The sequence below is a fragment of the Phyllostomus discolor genome, chromosome 8 (assembly GCF_004126475.2).
Source record: "Phyllostomus discolor isolate MPI-MPIP mPhyDis1 chromosome 8, mPhyDis1.pri.v3, whole genome shotgun sequence".
In the NCBI taxonomy this organism is placed as follows: Eukaryota; Metazoa; Chordata; class Mammalia; order Chiroptera; family Phyllostomidae; genus Phyllostomus; species Phyllostomus discolor.
The window spans coordinates 107,415,767-107,434,467 of record NC_040910.2 but is presented as its reverse complement, the minus strand read 5'-3'; the positions used below and the strand labels follow the sequence as shown (position 1 = coordinate 107,434,467).

At 56.7% G+C, this 18,701-nt stretch overlaps 1 protein-coding gene across 5 annotated transcripts; it reads right to left on the bottom strand.

Annotated features, from left to right (window-relative positions):
• Positions 1-4,548: 4,548 nt before the first annotated feature.
• On the bottom strand, positions 4,549-18,701 carry CD300LG (CD300 molecule like family member g). 5 transcript variants are annotated; one of them, XM_028521455.2, is made up of 8 exons: positions 18,571-18,701; positions 16,036-16,371; positions 13,520-13,618; positions 12,437-12,776; positions 11,674-11,786; positions 9,716-9,768; positions 6,053-6,157; positions 4,549-5,532 (listed from the first exon to the last, which is right to left on the bottom strand). In XM_028521455.2, exons 1-8 carry the CDS (start codon positions 18,611-18,613, stop codon positions 5,422-5,424), a joined length of 1,200 nt encoding a protein of 399 aa, XP_028377256.1. In that variant the 5' UTR covers positions 18,614-18,701; the 3' UTR covers positions 4,549-5,421. The 5 variants fall into 5 exon arrangements, with proteins under 5 accessions (XP_028377256.1, XP_035889874.1, XP_035889873.1 ...); XM_036033981.1 differs by lacking the exon at positions 6,053-6,157 and having other exon boundaries at positions 18,571-18,700; XM_036033980.1 differs by lacking the exon at positions 13,520-13,618 and having other exon boundaries at positions 18,571-18,700.

Here is an 18,701-nt window from a genome sequence, read left to right as displayed (position 1 = left end):
GTGAATTTTGGGGGGTCTCCCTGAGACCATGGGAAACCTGCTGCTTCCTACCTCCCCACAATATGTGGACACTCCTGTACCTGGGCAGGGGACTCCCTGTTCACCTGGAGAAGATGAGTGGTGCTCGCCTTCCCCTGGGGCCTCAGGCACTGGCTGGCACCTTCTGATGCGTTCCCCTTGCTTCACGGGACCGGCTCCCCCACACCCGGCCCCCCGGCCCAGCCCTCTCAGATCTCCCTGCAGGGGCGTTCCTGCGTGGTTTTGTTACTGGTCCACACTGAGCCCGAATGCTCAGTGACCAGCCAAAAGACAAGTCCGAGTCGATTGTATGAGAAGGATCTTTAATTGGAAGCCAGCAAGCGAGGGAGAGGCCAGGGACTGATTGCTCTCGGAATGCGGGCCCCTGAACAAAGCTTTGATGCATCTTTATTGGGGGGAATCACGCATAAACGTCAAGGTGGGTCTCCTCACTGCAGGTGTATGGGGGGATGTTTCAGCGCATGCGCAGTCAGTAAACAGCTGTATCTACATCGCCTGTTCAAAAATGGCAGAAAATCTCCCCCGTGGGTGGAGATTTTAGTATTATATGATGAGGGCGTAATGAGGAGAGTCCATGAGGGGGTGCCTGGAGGGTCCTTCAAGCTACTGCAGCCTGTCGCCCCCTGGCCCTGCACATCTGGGTCCTGGTCCTGAAAAGCCGATCTGGCAATCCTCAGCGTCAGCGGCTGCGGTTGTTATGGAAGGGATTGTAGCTAATTACATCTTTCTTCGTCTTTCTGCGGAGACTTTTAGCAAATTATAAGATACACATTATACAAACTTTATACATTCTAGGGAGATTCTAGGATTACATCAAGGCAAAGTTACAAACTCTACAGCAAAGGTTCATCTAGCCCTGGCTGGGTGGCTCAGCTGGTTGGAGCCTCATGCTGCACACCAAAAGTTCCTGGGTTCGATCCCTGGTGGGGGCCTGTATGGGAGGCAACAGGAGGGAGAGATGTCTGTCTCCCTTCCTCTCTCTCTGAAATCAATACATGTGTCCTCGGGTGAGCGTTTAAAAAAAAAAAGGTTAATCTATGCTAGCCTACCTGCTAGGCTACATATATTGTAGGTTAGGTTAGGTTACAGTTTCTCCTGCCACACGCCCAGGGATGGGTCTCAGAGGGCTGGGGACAACTTCCAGAAATGCTGGCGGTGAGGCCTTGGTTGGTAATGACATTGATTCTGCATTTCAGACAGCTGTGCTAAACAACAACAAAGAAAACCTAACTTCCACAGCTGAATACCTTTAAAAAAAATGAAAGAAAGGAAGAAAGAAAGAGAGACAGAGAAAGAAAGAAAGAAAAAGGAAGGAAGGAAGGAGGGAAGGAAGGAAGAAAGAAAGGATTTGTTTGGGCCATATTTCTAGCCAGAGAGGGACTGGGTCCTGAAGCGTGAAGTCTGAACCTCCAGCAGCGAGGCTGGGTGGAGAAGGCAGCGCATACACCATCCTGGAGTTGACGGCACGCTTGTATATTACGTCTCAGGGAGGAAATGTAATTTGTTTGGAAAGAATTTACAGGGGCTACAGATAAAGGGGCTCAGATAAGGTGAAGCAGGGGCAGGTCTGTGACCAGAGCACATTCTGGGGAAGGAAGAGTCATTTGCTCCTTTCGATGGGCCGCAGGCCCCAGGCCTGCAGGCTCCTGCCCGTGTCACGGGTGAGGCCTAGTAGGCTGGTGGATGCCCGCAGGTGGACGCACAGCTCCAACAGGCGTCCAGGAGTGTCAGCGGTCTCTTGTCAGCTGGCCCACGGTGATGAACTGGTTAATTAGTTAACCAGTGTAATAATTGGTTAATTATTCCTGTCACTCTTGCTCTCTCTGCAGCCCACTATAATTTAGAACATCTCAGAATTGTTCTTTTGTCAGCCGTTTAGCAATGGGTATCAGCAACTTCAAAAACATTCACACCCTATGACCTGGCACTTTTACATACGCAAATCCTTCTTAGAGAAATCCCCAGAGCTTCCGGCCAAGGTGGAGGCATGGGTAGACACACTGTGCCTCCTCGCACAACCAAGATAGGGACAACAACAATTCAGAAGCAGAATAACAACCAGAACTGACAGAAAATGGAACTGTGTAGAAGTCAGACAACCAGGGAGTTAAAATAGACACGTTCATCCAGACCGGTAGGAGGGGCGGGGCCGGGCAGCCGGGTGCGGGTCGCAGCACAGAGAGCAGAGAGTGTTGGGACCGGGCACGTAAGGCATCCCGGGTGCTCAAGACCGCAGCAGGCGGACCCTGAGCGCACAAGTGGCAGCTGGCAGGCCCCGGCCAAGGGGTGGCGATTGTGAAGCGAGGCACTGCACCCAACCCAGGATCCCAGCGCTGGGAAATAGAGCCTTGGGACATTGATTGAAAACACCTGTGGGGGTTGAGGAGCAGGGAGAGACTCCCAGCCTCACAGGAGAGGTCGTTGGAAAGACCCATGGGGTACACAAGCCCACCCACATGGGAACTGGCACCAGAAAGGTCCAGTTTGCTCAGGGGAAGTGGCAGAGGGGACTGAAATCAGCAGAGAGCAGAGCAAGCGCCATTGTTCCCTCTCGGACCCTGCCCCCACATACAGTGTCACAGCCCAGTGACTGGGCTGCCCTGCCCTGGTGAATACCTAAGGCTCTGCCCCTCCTATGTAACAGGTGCAACCAGACCAAAGGAAAAAAAAAGATGGCTCAAACAGAAGAACAGATAAAGCCCCACAATCAGTACTTTTAAGCACTGAGAAATAGCCAAGCTATCAGATGCACAGTTCAAAGCACTGGTGATCAGGATACTCACAGAGTTGGTTGATTTTGGTCACAAATTAGATGAAAAAATGAAGGCTACACTAAGTGGAATGAAGAAAAGTGCACAGGGAACCAATAGTGGTGGAAGGAAAGCTGGGTCTCACATCAATGCAGTGGACCGGAAGGAAGAAAAAAACATACAATATGAAAAGAATGAAGAAACAAGAATTCAAAAAAATGAGAGGCTTAGGAACCTCTAGGACATCTTTAAACATTCCAACATCTGAATTATAGGAGTTGAGGAGGAGAAGAGGAAGAGTAACAAGTGGAAAACTTATTTGAACAAATAATAAAGGAGAACTTCCCCAATCTGGCAAAGGAAAGTCCAAGAAGCACAGAGACTTGGACTTCTAGGAAGTCCAGGAAGCTAAGAGAGTCCCAAAGAAGTTGGACCCAAGGAGAACACACCCAGGCACATCATAATTACATTAGCCACGGTAAAAATGAAGGAGAGAATCCTAGAAGCAGCAAGAGATAAGGAGACAGTTACCTACAAAGGAGTTCCCATCAGACTGTCAGCTGATTTCTCAAAAGAGACCTTGCAGGCAAGAAGGGGCTGGAAAGAAGTATTCCAAGTCATGAAAGGCAAAGACCTACATCCCAGATTGCTCTGTCCAGCAAAGCTATCATTTAGAATGGAAGAGCAGAGAAAGTGCTTCTCAGGTAAGGTCAAGTTAAAGGAGTTCATCATCACCAAGCCCTTATTATATGAAATGTTAAAGGGACTTATCTAAGGAAAAGATGATAAATACATGTATAGTACAATGACAGCAAACTCACAATGATTAGCAACCACACCTAAAACAAAAACAAAAACAAACTAAGCAAACAACTAGAACAGGAACAGAACCACAGAAATATAGATCACATGGAGGGTTAGCAACAGGGGAGTGGGAGGAGGAAAGAGGGGGAAAAGGTATGGAGAATAAGTAGCATAGATTGTAGGTTGAAAATAGACAGGGGGAGGGCAAGAATAGTGTAGGAAATGTAGAAGCTAAAGGACTTATGACACATGAACTAAAGGGGGGAATGTGAGTGGGAGAGGGTGTGCAGGGTGGAGGGGAATGAAGGGAGGGTAATGGGACAACTGTAATAGCATAATCAATAAGATATATTAAAATAAAGAAAGAAATCTCCAAATGTGGCCCTGGCTGGCGTGGCTCAATGGACTGAGTGCCAGTGGGCGAACATAAAGGTCTCTGGTTTGATTCCCAGTCAGGGCACATGCCTGGGTTGCGGGCCAGGTCCCCAGTTGGGGGTGTGTGAGAGGCAACCCATCGATGTATCTCTCACATATCATTGTTTCTCTCCCTCTCTTTCTACCTCTCTTCCCCTCTCTAAAAGTAAATAAATAAAACCTTTTAAAAAATAAAAAAATTAATCTCCAAATGCAAATAAAGCCTTGTGCAAAGACTCGCCACCAGCTGCTATTTATAAAGCAATAGGAAATAATGACCCAGTGTGGGAGAACAATCACGTGGAAGTGAACGGATACAATAAAAAAGGTTTGTAAAAACATGCGGAAGTGCTGATATGCTATTTGTATTTATTTTTAGAGAGAGGGAAATGGAGGGCGAAAGAGAGGCAGAGAAACATTGATAGGCTGTTTCATGCACGGCCCCAGCCAGGGACCTGGCCCACAACCCAGGCACGTGCCCTGACTGGGAATCGAACCAGTGCCCTTTCGGTTCTCAGGCCAAGGCTCAATCCACTGCGCCACACCAGCCAGGCCCTCCTCCATCACAGACACCCACCCACCCCCGTGGTTTTCTACCCCTCACCCGCCGCACCAGCTGCTCCATGGGCAATGAACCCTTTCTTGACAAAGAAGGAGCCACGCTTTTCTCTCTGCCCCTCTTTCAAAGCCCGGAATGACCGCCTGGCTGGGTGGGCGGATGGGCAGGGCAAGTCCTCCCTGCCTTTCAGTGTGTCTGAGCCCAGGCAGCCCAGGAAAACCTCCTCCAGCTGGGCCATGGTTTCTCAGGCAAAGCAGCCCCTGTAGGGACAGGGGCAAGACTCCACACTGCAAACTCGGACTCCAAGCTGGAGGGGCCTGCCTGTTCATCAGGCCTCGGGGTTCCCCACCTCAAAACAAATCACTAGGCATGGGTTAGAAATGCAGAGTCCTGGGCCTGGCCCCAGGCATGGTTTCCAATCTAACTTTGGCATGCTCCCTCCTCCCGAGTCTGAGCAGGGAAGAAGGGGAGGAGACCTGGGGCCCGGAGGGCAGGGGTGGGGAGCTTATTGCTGGGCACCCAGGCCCAGGGGGTTGCCTGCAGCAATCACAGCTCAGCCCAGGTCTCCTGAGCCCTGCCCGGCCCTGGTGAGGGCCCAGCGGCTGCCTGGCCTGCCCGGGCATGTGACCATTTAGGCGAGGCCCCAGTCTCTGCTGGAGCTGGGAGGCCACCAGGGCAGGCGGACAAAGGCTTCCAGGTCAGGCTGGGGTGTGCAGGGGAAGAGCCTGGGGAGTGCGGGGAGAGCCTTGGGGTCTGGCAGGTGGACTCTGAAGCCACGGCAGAAAGCTTGTTCCAGAGAGCCGAAATCCAGCCACGCAGATTCACGGCAGGCCTGGCCTGGAGGGCGTCCTGCGGCTAGACTGAGACGAACACGGAGCGCTTGAGCTCCTCAGACATGTGAAGGGGAGGCCCTGGGCGTACCTCACCCTCCGGGTGCTGGGACGGAGCTTCCTCTTGCTCTGAGGTCTGCAAAGACAACGGTGGGGTTGAAAGCAGAGCCCAGTTGTGGGGGGCGGGGGTGTCTCCAAGCAGCGGCTGGGTCCACCCCCAGCCTTTCCCACAGCTCCAGGCCTCTGTCCACTGGAGGGGACCCAGGAACTAATGACGTCTCCCCACCATTCCCCGGGCTTTGACTCGGCCCCACCCCAAGCCATCCATCCCCTGGAGGAACCTCAGGTCAGGTTCTGGCTTTAGCTGTTGGAACCCTGCCAGCCCAGAGCCCTTCCAGCTGTGATTCCCAACAAGTTATTGAAGAACTTTCTGGATGAGGAAAAAGAGGATGTAAGGTCACAAGCTCTGGCTCCCGAGCCAACCGGTCGGTGGAGGCCTGTGGTTATGACGGGGTAGGAGGGTGCATGTGGGGAGCAGAGTCTGGGGAGTGGGTGCTGAGGAAAGAACCCCCCCCCCCCCGAACATCCCACGCTGCCAGAGAGGAGCCAGACTCGGTGGCTCCAGACCCCCGGGGCTCCAGACCCCCTGTCCGCACCTGGTCTAGGCACCGGCTCTCCATGAGGGGGCTGGCGGCAGGCCCAGTGGGTGCTTGGACGGCGTTGACCATGGCGTACTCCGGGACCTGGCCCTTGCCCAGAGGCTGAGACAGAGACTCGAGTCAGAACAGCCCATTCTTGGCAGCCGGGGCCAAGAAGGGAAGTGTGGGGGGCAGGGGCCAGTGGAAGAACAGGGGCTGTAGCCTCAGAGTCCTTAGATTCAGTTTCCTAAGACTCTGTGACCTTGGGCAAGCCACTCAGCCTCCCCCGGGCTCAGTTTCCTGAGCTGTAAAATGGGGCTAAGAATTTTTTTCCTCAAGGTCATAATGCTTATTCATGAAAATGTTTTATCACTCAACAACTAGGGGCTCCTGGGATGATGCATCTGTTCTCATTATGGTTATGTCGGACGCCGCAAAGGTTCGCCGAATAACAAACAGCACAGGGAGGGACTCTTCAGAGAGCGTCGGTTTGAGTGACCAACCCCTCCTTGATCCGATGGGGAGACTGAGGCCCAGGGAAGAGAGGTGGGTGGTCCAGAGGGAGAGGGGAAGCCCATCTCCCCGCTCAGACCCTCCTGCCCCCGGGGGTGCTGAGGTTGGGGTGCCAGCCCCCTCCTCTTCCTGCCCCCTCGTCCTAGCAGCTGGGCAGAGCACTGGCTGCAGCTGGCTGAGGCCCTGGGCACCACTGCCCCGCGGCGCCCCGGCCCTGGGTCTCCCGGCTTCATGGGCCCTGAAGCCAAAGAAAGGAGCTACTGCTTTCAGCCCTACCTCCACCCGGGGTGTCTCCTCTCACACTTACCTGTCAGGTGGGGAAACTGAGGCTCAGAGAGGTTATGTAACTTGCGGGTGTCACAGTGGCGAGTGGCTAAGCTGGGACTTGTACCCACCGGCCATGCTTTGACCCCAGGCCTGAGCTCTTTTCCTTACCCCACTCCGGCAGGGCACGGAGCGCACCCTCTGGTCTCTGCGCCCTTGCCTACTCACCGGGCCTCTGGCTCCCATCAGTACCCTGGCCCCGGGGTTAGGTTTGAGGGGACAAAGTGTGGGGGGAGGCAGAAGGGGGAAGGGCTTTTACAAACGCCATCACTCAGGGTCCTCCTCCCTCCAGCTCTGCCTGTGGCGAGGACACGGCTGACCAGAGGACTCCTGAGCGGGACTGAGGTCCATCTCCCTGTAACCCCCTGTTTACGGCTTTGTGATTGGTTCACACCCAGCCACTGCTGACCACTGACCGCCAGCAGCCACAGACGCGTCACCCACTCAAGGGCGACTGAATTCCAGGAAAGAACCTCATGGGGCAGAGACCAAGCTGCACGTGCAGGCAGTGGCCTGGAGCCTACGCCACGTCCAGCGTGGGTTTCAGTCTATCATCCATCCCGCCACCCACCTTGTGGACAACTGGCCTGTTCTAGCAAGCGTGGGGCATTCTCTGGGTTGTTGAATTCACAAGATACATATATATATGGGAGCCCCTGCTCTGGGCACTAGAAAAACAGGAGCACAGACGCAGGGAAGCCTGGAGGTGTGGCGGTCAAGTCCCGATCTGGCCCCAGCGCTCCCAGCTGGGGTATTCCAGGAGCCGGAGGCCAAGGACATCCTGTGTTCATGGACCAAGGACGGCTCTTTCTCCTGAGTCTGGGGGAAGAGCCGTGGGCCGAGGAGCTGACTCCGTCCCTCAGCCCCTCGTGCTCCCCTGTGGGAGGTGGAGGCGCGTGGGGTGTTGCCGCAGGCCCCCCCGGGCTGCAGTGAGTTGCCCCAGTTCCGCCTCTTTCAGGCTGGGTCACTGCGGGCAGGTTCCTTACCCTCTCTGAGCCTCTATTTCTTGTTCTGTAAGAAAGGGGGAAAGGACACCTCGCTGTGCGTAAGTTACAGAGATTCGGGGACAGACACAAAGCCCCGGCACACAGTAGGTACGCCGGAAAAAACAGGGAAGGGAGGAGAACTCCTGACGCAAGCTCTCCTGGGAAGGGAAAGGCTGGTCTGACCCCTGACATTCTCCTCCGAGTGTTTACAGAGCCTGGGGCTCGCTGGCACAGTTAGTGGAGTGTACTCCTCCCTCTGACCGGAACGTGGGCCAAGAAACCCCCCTGTCCTCTCAATCCCACCTTCCGGCCCTGCTAACATCTGCAAGAAGCTGAGGAAAAGCCCAAGTTCTGAACTGGTCATGGTCACAGGGTCGTGCCTGTGACCCCCTCAGCAGACCCTGTTCCATCCTTCTCCTGACAAGGGGCTGCCCCCTCCCCCAGATCCTCTGCCCTCTGGCCCTGTGCCCCTCCCACAGGGGAGGGGCAGGACAAGCGACCCAGGCAGCCCGTCCAGTGTGTGTGCTGGATGGCAGCAGAGCAGGGGACGTGGCTGGTGCTGGCCCTCACGGCCTCCCTGAGGCCTCCCCACAGCAGCGTGGGGGGTCTCCCTCCTACTCCAGCCCCTCTTCTGGCGTTGGGGGCGAGTGAGTCCCAGCATGAATCGCCAGGGGGCTGAGCTCTTACAGTGGCCAGTGACAGCCCCCTGTCCATGTCTTTGACCTTTCCCTCCCTCCTGTCAGCCACCTTTGGCCTTGTAGAGCTTCCTGAGACAACAATAGTGGCTGCCTTCGCCAAGCCCAGGACACTGTTCCCACCTCCACCTCTCCCAGGAGGGACCAGGCCTGTGACTTTTGTCCTCGCTGGCGCTGGTGCCGGGAAAGAAGGCAACAGTAGTCCCTTTCCTCCCGCCACGTGTGAGGGAATTGGAGCGGAGGCATCTCAGTAAACTGCTCAGGGAGGGGGAGCTGGGGGACAGGTGGGGCCTCGGTTTCCTGGCCTCACGATTCTGCAGCCCTCCCCTCACGTGGGAAGGGAGGGAGGGCCTCTCTCTGCAGGGGCCATGGAAGGGCCCGGCAGTGGGTCGCCTCCGGGCAGGTTCTCCTCCCCTAGGAAGATGGGCGAGGGTCCCCCACTCCTCCTGTCCCCTGGTTCCCAGAGCGCCACCTTCCGCCTGTGCCTCAGAGCCAAGACAAGCTCAGAGAACACATTAGAATGTTCTGGAAAGAGGAGAAGAGGTGGGAGGTGAGAAATCTGGGTCCTATCCCCTGTTGGGCTATCATGTGCTGTGTGACCTTGGGCAAGATTCTGACCCTCTCTGGACCTCAGTTTCCTCTTCTGCAAAAGCAGACTAGAGCCCGGAGCTGTCCTGTCCTGGTGTGCCATCAGGGTCCCCAGGGGGCAGTGTTTAAAGCTCAGGTCCCTGGGCCCCATCCCTAGAGGCTTGCTTGGGAGAGTGTATCTCTACCACCCCCTGTCCACCAACCCCTGGCGTTCTGGAAGGGCCTGCACGCCGAACTTAGAGGAAGGTGGCGCTGGGTGATCTCAAAAGCCCACTCGGGGTCCAGTTCTGATCTCCTCTGGTTATAAAAGCGGATGGGAGGCAGGCGCAGGGCCAGGGGAAGGACCCTGCCTGGACCCTGATGGGAAGCCAGGGGGCAGGCTGTCAGCTCACAGCCTGAAGGGCTGGTCCCGGGGCTCGTGGATTCCCTGGAGAAGGGAAGCAATCCCCGGTCCCTTGAGATCAGCCCCGGAGGACCAGGTAGGGAGACACAGGGGCGGAGCCCAGGAGTCCCAACTTCCAAGCCTTTGGGGTCTGAGGGTCCGAGCTTGGGCTTTGGCCCGCCTCCCGTCTTACCGAGTGTGAGTGGTGGACCTTCTCATTCTTCTGAGTCTCCTTGGCCAGTTGAACTGAAAGAGACCAGAAGGAGCACCTTGAGGCCAGGAGCAGCTGGGAGTAGCCTGCAGCTGCTCCCACAGGGAAGGACTGGCCCCCCCCTGCAGTTTCGAGCAGGGGCTCCCTCAGGGGAGTTAGCAGACCGATTTGGGCAGCAAAGCCCCTGCTAGACCAGCCCCTTGGCAATGACCCGGCCTTTTGAGATCAGTACACGGAAATCCCTTCGTGCGGGCCAGAAGCCGACCGGGCAAGAGAAGCTCTGCGTGCTGACGTCGTGGCTCCTTACACCTCCATGTGCGTGCGGGGCCCCGGGGAACGCTACTGAGGTACAGGCTCCGATGCGTCAGGCCGGCCTTGGGCTGTGAGTCTGCTTCACTAACAGGCTAACAGGGGGTGTCGCTGCCGCCAGCTGGGGACACCATGGGAGAGGCAGAGGCTCAGAGGGTCTGAGGCTGAGACCAGGAATGTTCCCGACTGCCCTGTGGGGATTTGGGGACCTGGACAAAGCTGACGTTTTTCCTGGAGCCACTGAGTCGGGCGGGGGTGGAGGTGGGGGTGGGCCAGAGCGGGAGGCCGGCCCGGGATGTTCCCAAGGCCGCCTGCGTAGGGACAACACTGCCAGTTTGCAAAGTGCTTCCCCACACAACTTCCTGGCTCCGCGGCTTCCCGCACAGGGCGTGCCGCTTACCCCTCTGTGCCTCAGTTTCTCCCCTGGGGTAACGGAGGTGCTTGTCACAAGTAGCTCCTGACTGCACCGCAGCGAGGAGGTCAGAGGAGCTAACAGCAATACAGGGGCGGAGGTGGAGGAGGGCATAAGGGGATAAATGACAACGGAAAAACTACAATGAAAATGCACTATTAAGAAAATAAATCATGTGTACTTACCTTGAAAAAAAAAAGGCAATATAAGCCACACAAGGGTGCCCGGCCCTTGGTGGCTCCCGTTAGTTTATCAGTGGCGCTGCTGGGCACAGCGGCCAGGAGCCACACTGGGTCAGTGAGCCCTGGGGATGTGACTGTTCCCAATTGCCCCGATTTCCAAGACTCAGTGTGAAAAAAAGGAGTGTAGAATGTGATATCATTACGATTTTATATTGTCTCCATGTTGAAACGATCGTGTTTTGGTTATGCCGTGTTAAAGTCTATGATTAAAATAGACTGGCTGGCGTAGCTCAGTGGATTGAGCACAGGCTACGAATCAAAGCATCACAGGTTCGATTCCCAGTCAGGGCACATGCCTGGGTTGCAGGCCATGACCCCCAGCAACATTGATGTTTCTCTCTCTCTATCTCCCTCCCTTCCCTCTCTAAAAATAAATAAAATCTTTTAAAAAATTCCTTTAAAAAGGCATCCATCAAGTTATAAAAAAAAATGAACTTCACTGGTTTCTTTTGACTTTTCTCCATGTGCCTGTTAGAGAATGCTAAGTGACACATGTAGCTTATATTCTATTTCTGTTGGCGCGTATCTGCAACCTGGAGGAGCCAGGGCTCAGGGAGGTCGGAGGACTTCCCTGAGGCTGCGCAGGTGACAAAGCTAGGTAGACCTGGAGTCTGAAGCCCAGGCGCAAAAGAAGCTGAGCACGCCTGGAGGCCCCGAGGCCACGATGTACATCATGCTCAAGTTCAAGTCCTCAGGCCTGCCTTCCCCCCTACAGTCAGTCCTCACACGAGGAGCTGGACTTGCAGAGACCGAACCTGGATTCTCTGGAGTCCACAGGGCGAGAAGTGACTGAGGCGCCCAGATGGAGGGGGGCAGCCAAGAGCCCCCCGCTCTCCCTTTGGCTCCCGCAGAAGGGAGGAGCAGACACGCCGAGCCACGCGGCTTCTGCTGGGTGGTGGTGGAGGAGGACCGCAGGTCTCAGCGAGGTCCCCGGCCGGCCGAGGGTCTGCAACCCACTCCCATCAACCTTTGCTCACCTTTCTTCCTCCACTGGAAGATGCACCTGCCGAGGGCACACAGCCCTGAAATCAGCAGAAGGGCCAGCAGCACCAGGACCGGCGCCAACATGCGGACCGTCACGGGGCACACCCTGCGGAAGGCACCCAGTGGCTGTCACTAGACACCAGCGGCGCGCCGTGCACCACGCCATTCTTGTTCTGAGTCCCAGCCATGTCCCTTGTCTCTCCCAAGGACATCAGAGGGCACCAGGGACCAAACATCCAGCCAGTCCCAAAGGACAGGACCCCAGTCCCCACTGCCGACCCCAGGCAATGCTTTCAGCCGGGTCTGCACTTGCTGGCAGTCACCTGGGCGCCGGTGACCGAGAGCGGGTGTGTGGGAACCCCCAGAAACCCACCCTTCGGGAGAGGACTCCAGTTGGGTAGGAAAAAATTGTTGCGTGTTTTCGTGCTTGGCACAGGGCCCAGAGCAAAGTGTACAGGCCAGAGCTCCTGACCTGGGGTGGCTGGCCCTGAAGCTGGGGCAGGGAGAGAGGTGGACTCTTCTCCTTGGGTGGGCCTGCGTTTCCAGGGCAACAGGGCTGCTGGCCCAAGGGCTCTGCAGAGGGCGGGGGTGGGGGGGGGGGCCCAAGGCTGAATCTGCCCTGGGGCCTCAAGCTACAGCCAAGACGAGGAGGAGCTGTGTTCTCCCGGAGAGAGGAGTGTTAGGTTCTTATTTGCTCCAAGGCCCCTTATGGTTGTGTGATGGCCTGAAAGGTGACCTTGGTCACCCGGGCCTCACCTGGACTTGGCGCTGCTGCTGCTGCTGCTGCTGCTACGGTGCAGACTGGCGTCATTTGCCGAGATGAAGTCCGGGTGAGTGGACGGGCCTGCAGTCCCTGCATGAGGAGAGGTTGCTTTGTGAGGAGACGTCTCTTCATACGGAGAGGTCTCTTTATACGGAGAGGTCTCTTCATACGGAGGGGTCCCTGCACGCGGAGGGGTCCCTGTGTGCGGAGAGGTTCCTGAGTACAGAGTCGCTCCTGTGTGCTCGGACGGGGATGTGCCTGTGAGCAGAGAGGCCTCGGCCTTTGTCTTCCCCCGCTTGGCCGTGGTGACTCTCGGGTGGACACCAGGAAAAGCTACAAGTCCAAAAGCAATGCCTCAGTGCCTTCCCCGACCCTTGAATCCCAGCTCCCCCAGACCTCCGAGCCTTGACCCCTGAACCCTCCCCTCCCTGGGACCAGCTTTTCAGAACACCCCCAGGTAAAGGACACCCTAAGAAACCGACAGAGGCCCAGATAAAGCCCTTTTGAGTGAGCGAGCCCTATCTCACGCATGCCCGCGACCTGTGCACAGTGTTCAGCCCCTTTTCCCGCCTGCAGCCTGTTCTCTGGGTGGAGGGGCACGCCCAGCTCCCACCTCCAAGACCCATTCCAGGGGCCACTGGGTAGATGGCCTCCTGCCGTCCCCCACAGTCCTGGCCTCACCTGGAAGTCCTCATGGCAACATTGCATGCCCACTCCTACCGCCCGTGCGCGCCTCAGTAGACCTCAACCTCCCTCCTTAGCCGCAGGGTCGACAGGGCAGGGTCACAGACCCAGAGGTCAGGGCAAAAGGCCCAGCCTCTTCTGCTCGTCCCTCAGACCCCAGGCTGAGCACACACGCTTTGCCGGCAGGCTGGGTCTGCCTCCTGGCTCTGCTGCCTCCTATGTGACCTTGAGCGAGCGACCTAGTGCCGCTGAGCCTCTCAGTCCTCAGCGGGCAACCCAGCGCCCAGGCGGGGTGGGGGGGTCCATCAAGCACCGTGTCTGCACGGGGCAGGGGCTCGCTGGTTGTTTCTCTACAAAGGGGCAGGAGGGGGGCAGGAAAACCATTCACTCACTCCGTGCTGGGGGCTGAGTTTGCCAAGCTCTGGCCTTGGGCTGGAAGCTGGTAGCAAGAGGCTGGAGGAAAGGGGCGGGGGAGGGAGCACAGCAGGGACCTAGAGGAAAGGGAAGGCGGGTCTCAGGGAGGCAGGGGTCACTGCTCTGAACCAGATTTCCTGTCTTGGGGGCAGCCAGCAGCGCCCCCCTCTCCCTGCACCCCTCTTTCCTCTCGGAACATCCTGTCTTCTCCCCTCGGCCACTCGGGAGCCGTGGCTGGTAGGTTCCAGCAGACCGCTGGCCTTTCCCTCCTGCAGGCCCCTTGGCCTCCCCCTTAGCCAGGACCGTCAGCTTCCCTCGCCCCTCCCGCCCGCTGGCCCCTTTCCATGCTCCGCTTCAGCCCAATGCCAGTTTGGTCTCTAAAGTATACACTGGATCCCATCCCTTCCTGAAGAACAGTCGATGACTCCCCACTGCCCCTAAGCTGAAGTTCAAACTTGGAACTTCTGAAGTTCCAACGCCAGAGTGCTACCGCCCTACGGGGGCGCCCTGCAGTCCCACCGGAGCGAGGCTCCCGCCTCCCCCACGCCTTTGGCGGGCTGCTCCTCCGTGCGCCCTGCCTGTCCATCGCTGCCCGGCGCGCTTCTCTCTGTCCTGCGAGCGCCGGCTCAGAAGTCAGCTCCCCCACCACACCTTCCCTGGAAGGAGCGAGTCCTTTGTCCTTTGCGTGCCCGCAGCACCCTGTGCGTGTCACCAGTGACGCTAACACACGGTTTGTGGCAATAACCTGTTTACAGGGCCTCCCCACTAGGCAAAGGCTTCTCCAGGGTGAAACGCCCAGGCGCCCAGCGCCGTGGGCGGACACCTTGTGTGGCCAAAGCCCCGGGACCCTCGGGGCTCCCCAGTTCCCCGCAGTCGCCTCCTTTCTGCCTTCCCCGTCATTTTTAAATGCTAATCCGGGTCTCCAGTTTTTCTCAGTCAATGATGAACTCTTCTGCAGATGAAGAGTTTTTTTTCCTTCTTTTCCTTCCCAGTATTTATACTCCTTCATCGTGTCCTATTGGAGGGCCTAGCGCCCCCAGGTCATGAATGCCGGCGATGCCAGCGGCCACGCACGTCCTGCTCTGACCCTCCTACAAATTCTTCCAACGCGTCCCCGTACGCCGTGGGCTGCGGACACACTCCCACGGGCTCGCGAGAGCTAATTTCAGCCTTTTGGGAGTTTGTGAGCCAGTTGTTCCACTGTTGGTGGCCAGAAATTGGCCATGGCAGGGGCATTTACGTGACAGAAAAGAACAAACACTACCAGCCGGGGATTGGCTAGCCGGTCGTTAAACAGCCGCCAGCACGCTGCTGGCAGAAGCCCTCGTTATTTTCAATCTCACCTGTCATCGGAGAGAGGCCCGGAGGCACTGATACAGGAGGGTAACATAACGATGCCTGTGTTGCACGCAAATACATGTAAAGGAGGGTAAAACGAAAATCAGGAGAGCCTCACGTACAGGGGAAAAACTGGTCACGCCGGGTGAAAACAAGGTCTGAATACTGAGAACTGGAAGACGTGAGAGAATCTTATACATAATGGAGAAGAGGCTTGATGTGGGTTTGATGCTGCTGTTGTCATTTGCTGAGAGTGTCTTTGCTTTTTCTGAATTAAAACGAAGTCCCGTGGATGCCGGGGACCTGGCAGTGGGGATGGGCTGGGGACGGGGCGGTTCTCAGCGCTGGGGCCAGGAGGGGAAAGAGCAGATGCTAAGCCAGAAGGGACCTGCTTTTGAAACCCGGCCCCGCCACTTCCTGCCGTGACACCCTGGGCAAGTCACTTCATCTCTCAGAACCTCAGCCGCCCCATCTGTGAAATGGGGTACAAAGGCCTCCCTCACCCTTGCTGACCCTCAGACTGGGGCTGCCCACTCCCCTGAGACCCTTCTGGCCTCTTTCTCCAAACTCAGCAGGTCCAGGTGGGGCTCGGGGCACCCGGAGAGGTGCTCCATCCCCAGCCCCCTACTGCCCCCCAGCTGAACAAGCCCCTCTGCGGCTGGTTCCCAGGAACTACCCACGCCTGTCCACAGGACTGTGGGGAGGACCTGGGATGCAGTGATTCAAGGCCCAACCTGTGGAACCCTCCGGAATCTCTCTCACTCCCGGGAGGGGGGGCATCTTTTTTATTCTGTGGGAGGTCCCTTTTGTCCCCAGCTCTCTGGCAATCTCTCTCCCACACCTGGGCAGACAGGAAAGGCACGGAGACCGGTGTTGGACAGGTCTGGGTTTCCTGCTGTTCTGCCACCTACTCGTGGTGTGTGATCTCGGGCAGCAAGAGAGTGAAAGAGCAGCTGAGGCTTGTGCCCCAAACGCTGCTGCTGTTGCTGCTGCGTGTTTGACCCATGTGACCTCACTGGGTCCTAGAGCCGCTCCTCCTCCCTGAGGCATTCTGCCCTTTGCGTTGGGAAAACTGGGCCCACCGCTGTCTGCCTACCCACCCCTCCCTCTTGCCCCCTGCCCCTCCCGCCCTCCAGGAAAGAGGGACATTTGTTACCTGGAAGGACGACCAGAGAGACCCCGAACGTCACATCAAAGCCCAGTCTCTTCACGCCGCACAAGTAGTCTCCCGAGTCCTCCAGGGTGAGCGCCCTCAGGGTCACGTTGAACCTGAGCTCCCACGGTTTGTCCCGGATGGACACCCTGCCCTCTGTGCTCTCCCGGCCATCTGCTCTTGTGTAGACAGTGGCGGAGCAGCGGTCGATGAGGAACCCGACGTTCCTGCACCAGTACTTCTGGTGGCCCCTCAGCTGCTCCTTGTAGGCGCACAGCAGGGACACGGTGCCGCCTTCGAACCCTCTGATCTTCTTCGGGCCCGTCAGGGCTCCATAGCCTGAGACCACAGCAGAAGTGCAGGTTGGACTTCCCTGGCTTCAAGCACCAGGGTCAAGGCCAGCGGGTTTTTCTCAGCTCCCCTCTTTGCGGGGGCAACCCTGTCAGAGCTGGTACGCCCCACTCCCACTAGGCGACGTTGGGACAGGGCTGCGAATACGAATATAATTCTAGTAATTGTTTCCCTAACCCTGGCACGTTAAAGGCTGTGGGCGGGGAAGCTCTAGCTTCACACAGCCTGGAGTTGGAATCCCAGCACTGCCACTTAGTAGCTGTGTGACCTTGGGGAAGTTGCTTGACTTCTCTGGGCCTCTGAGTTTTCTCATCTATGGGTGATGACATCTTATTGCATTGCTTTTCGTTGAAAAGAATTATTTTTAGTGATAGACATAATAACTTAGAAGTGCACATTTGCTTATCCACAAAATCCCCTGTCTTCCCTGACCGGTGTGGTTCAGTTGGTTGGGGGTCGTACCCCAAAGCAAAGGGTCACCAGTTCAATTCCCGGCCAGGGCACAGGCCTGGGTTGTGGCATTGGTCCCCAGGAGGGGGCATGTGCGAGAGGCAACTGATCGATGCTCCTCCCTCACATCGGTGTTTCTCTCCCTCTCTTTCTCCCTCCCTTCCCCTCTCTCTAAAAGTAAATAAATAAAATCTTAAAAAACCCAAACCCCTTCTGTTTGTGGAGTCTGTGGAAACCCTCAGCCTGCCGGCCTGTTACAACGAGCTGCTGCTCCAGCTGGAGTCGGGAGAGGCACTGCTGCGGCCGAGACCCGGGGGGCTATGCCGCCTGTGGAAAGTGCCCCCCACCCAGCACGCAGGGCAGCACAGAGGGAGAACCTGGTCATGGGCGGCTGCGTTTCGGGGGTAACGGACCCCCACTAAAATGGGATGGGGCGGCGTGGTGGCTTCCTCCCTGGTTCGGACTTTCGGAGTCGTCCTGGTGTCTAACAGGTGGGACCTGGTGGCGTGGTAGCAGCTGGAGATTCGGATTTAAATGCGGGCCTCCAAAATACCACCAAATGAAGAGGCAGGATACATGCGTATATATACTGAGTTATCTGTTTTGTTGTTGTTTTTAAGAAAAAATCCTTTACTATTCACCCACAGCCAACCTATTAACACTGGTTCTCTCTGTCGGGGACACATTTTCTTCTCTGCAAGAAGCACTTTGTCATTTGCTCAAAATAATAAAAAAACACTATTTAAAAAAAATTTTTCAATTACAGCTTATGTTCAGCACGATTTTGCACAGGTGCTCACGCGTGGTGCGTGATGGCGAGACAGTGATATGCTTTACGAGGTGTCGCCTCGGCCGCTGGCAGTCCCCACCCGACACCACGCGTAGTCCTCACACCACACGCGGTCCTGACAGCGTTATTGACCGCGTTCCCCGTGCCGTGCTGCACCGCCCTGGGACGGCGTTGCAGCCACCAACGTGCAGCTCTCAGTCCCTCCACCTTTCCCACAGGCCGTGTTTGTTTTGCTCCTCAGATCCCACCGATACGTGAACTCCTACGGTGTTTGTCTCTCTCTGCCTGGCTCACCTCACTTAGCGTAACTCCCTCTAGGTCCATCCGGGCCGTTGTAAATGCTACGATTTCACTCTCATTGGGTTTAAGGTGCTATCCTCTGTAAGACACACGATAATTTTATATACTGCTGAAAAACTGCCAGTTGAATGGAAATCATTTATAAGATGCATCCTGATTTTTGATGGTAAAAGGTTAAAAAAAAAAAGCAAGTCTGTGAATCGATAAAACAGAATGATTCTTTACCTCCCGGGGTTGCTGTGAGTGATATAGCAGAAGGTCAAAAAAATATTTGCTGCGTCTAGGGTGGCACCGCACAGGGGACGCGCTGTCTGCCTCCAGGCTCCGTGCAGAGCAGGGACATAAGGAGAGAGGCAAAGCTTCCCTCAAAGCCGCCCTGCCCTGAAGACGCTGGAACCCCTAGGTCTGGGACACCACCTGCCCTGCGCTCCCAAGCAGCAAGTGCCGGCCTCTCCGGGGGCTGAGGAGGCTCAGAACGACCGAGGGTGGGCGGGCGGAGCCTGGGAGATCAGGCAGGGCTACCCTGCTGCTGCAGGCAGGAAAGGAAACGCAGGCTCGTAGGCTGGAGAGACCTTCTTCCTGCAGCCCCACGAGCGAGCTTGGGCCCGAGCCCCACATTCCTCCACTCCTCCCTCCGCCCCTCTCACCTGGGAGCACGAGGCAGCCCCACAGCAGGACGAGGGGCCTCATGGTGGGCGCCGGACGCGCAGGAGCACGCACGCACCGGGAATGGAGCGCCTCTGGGGGCTTTCGCTTCCTCCAGATGAAGGAGATCAAA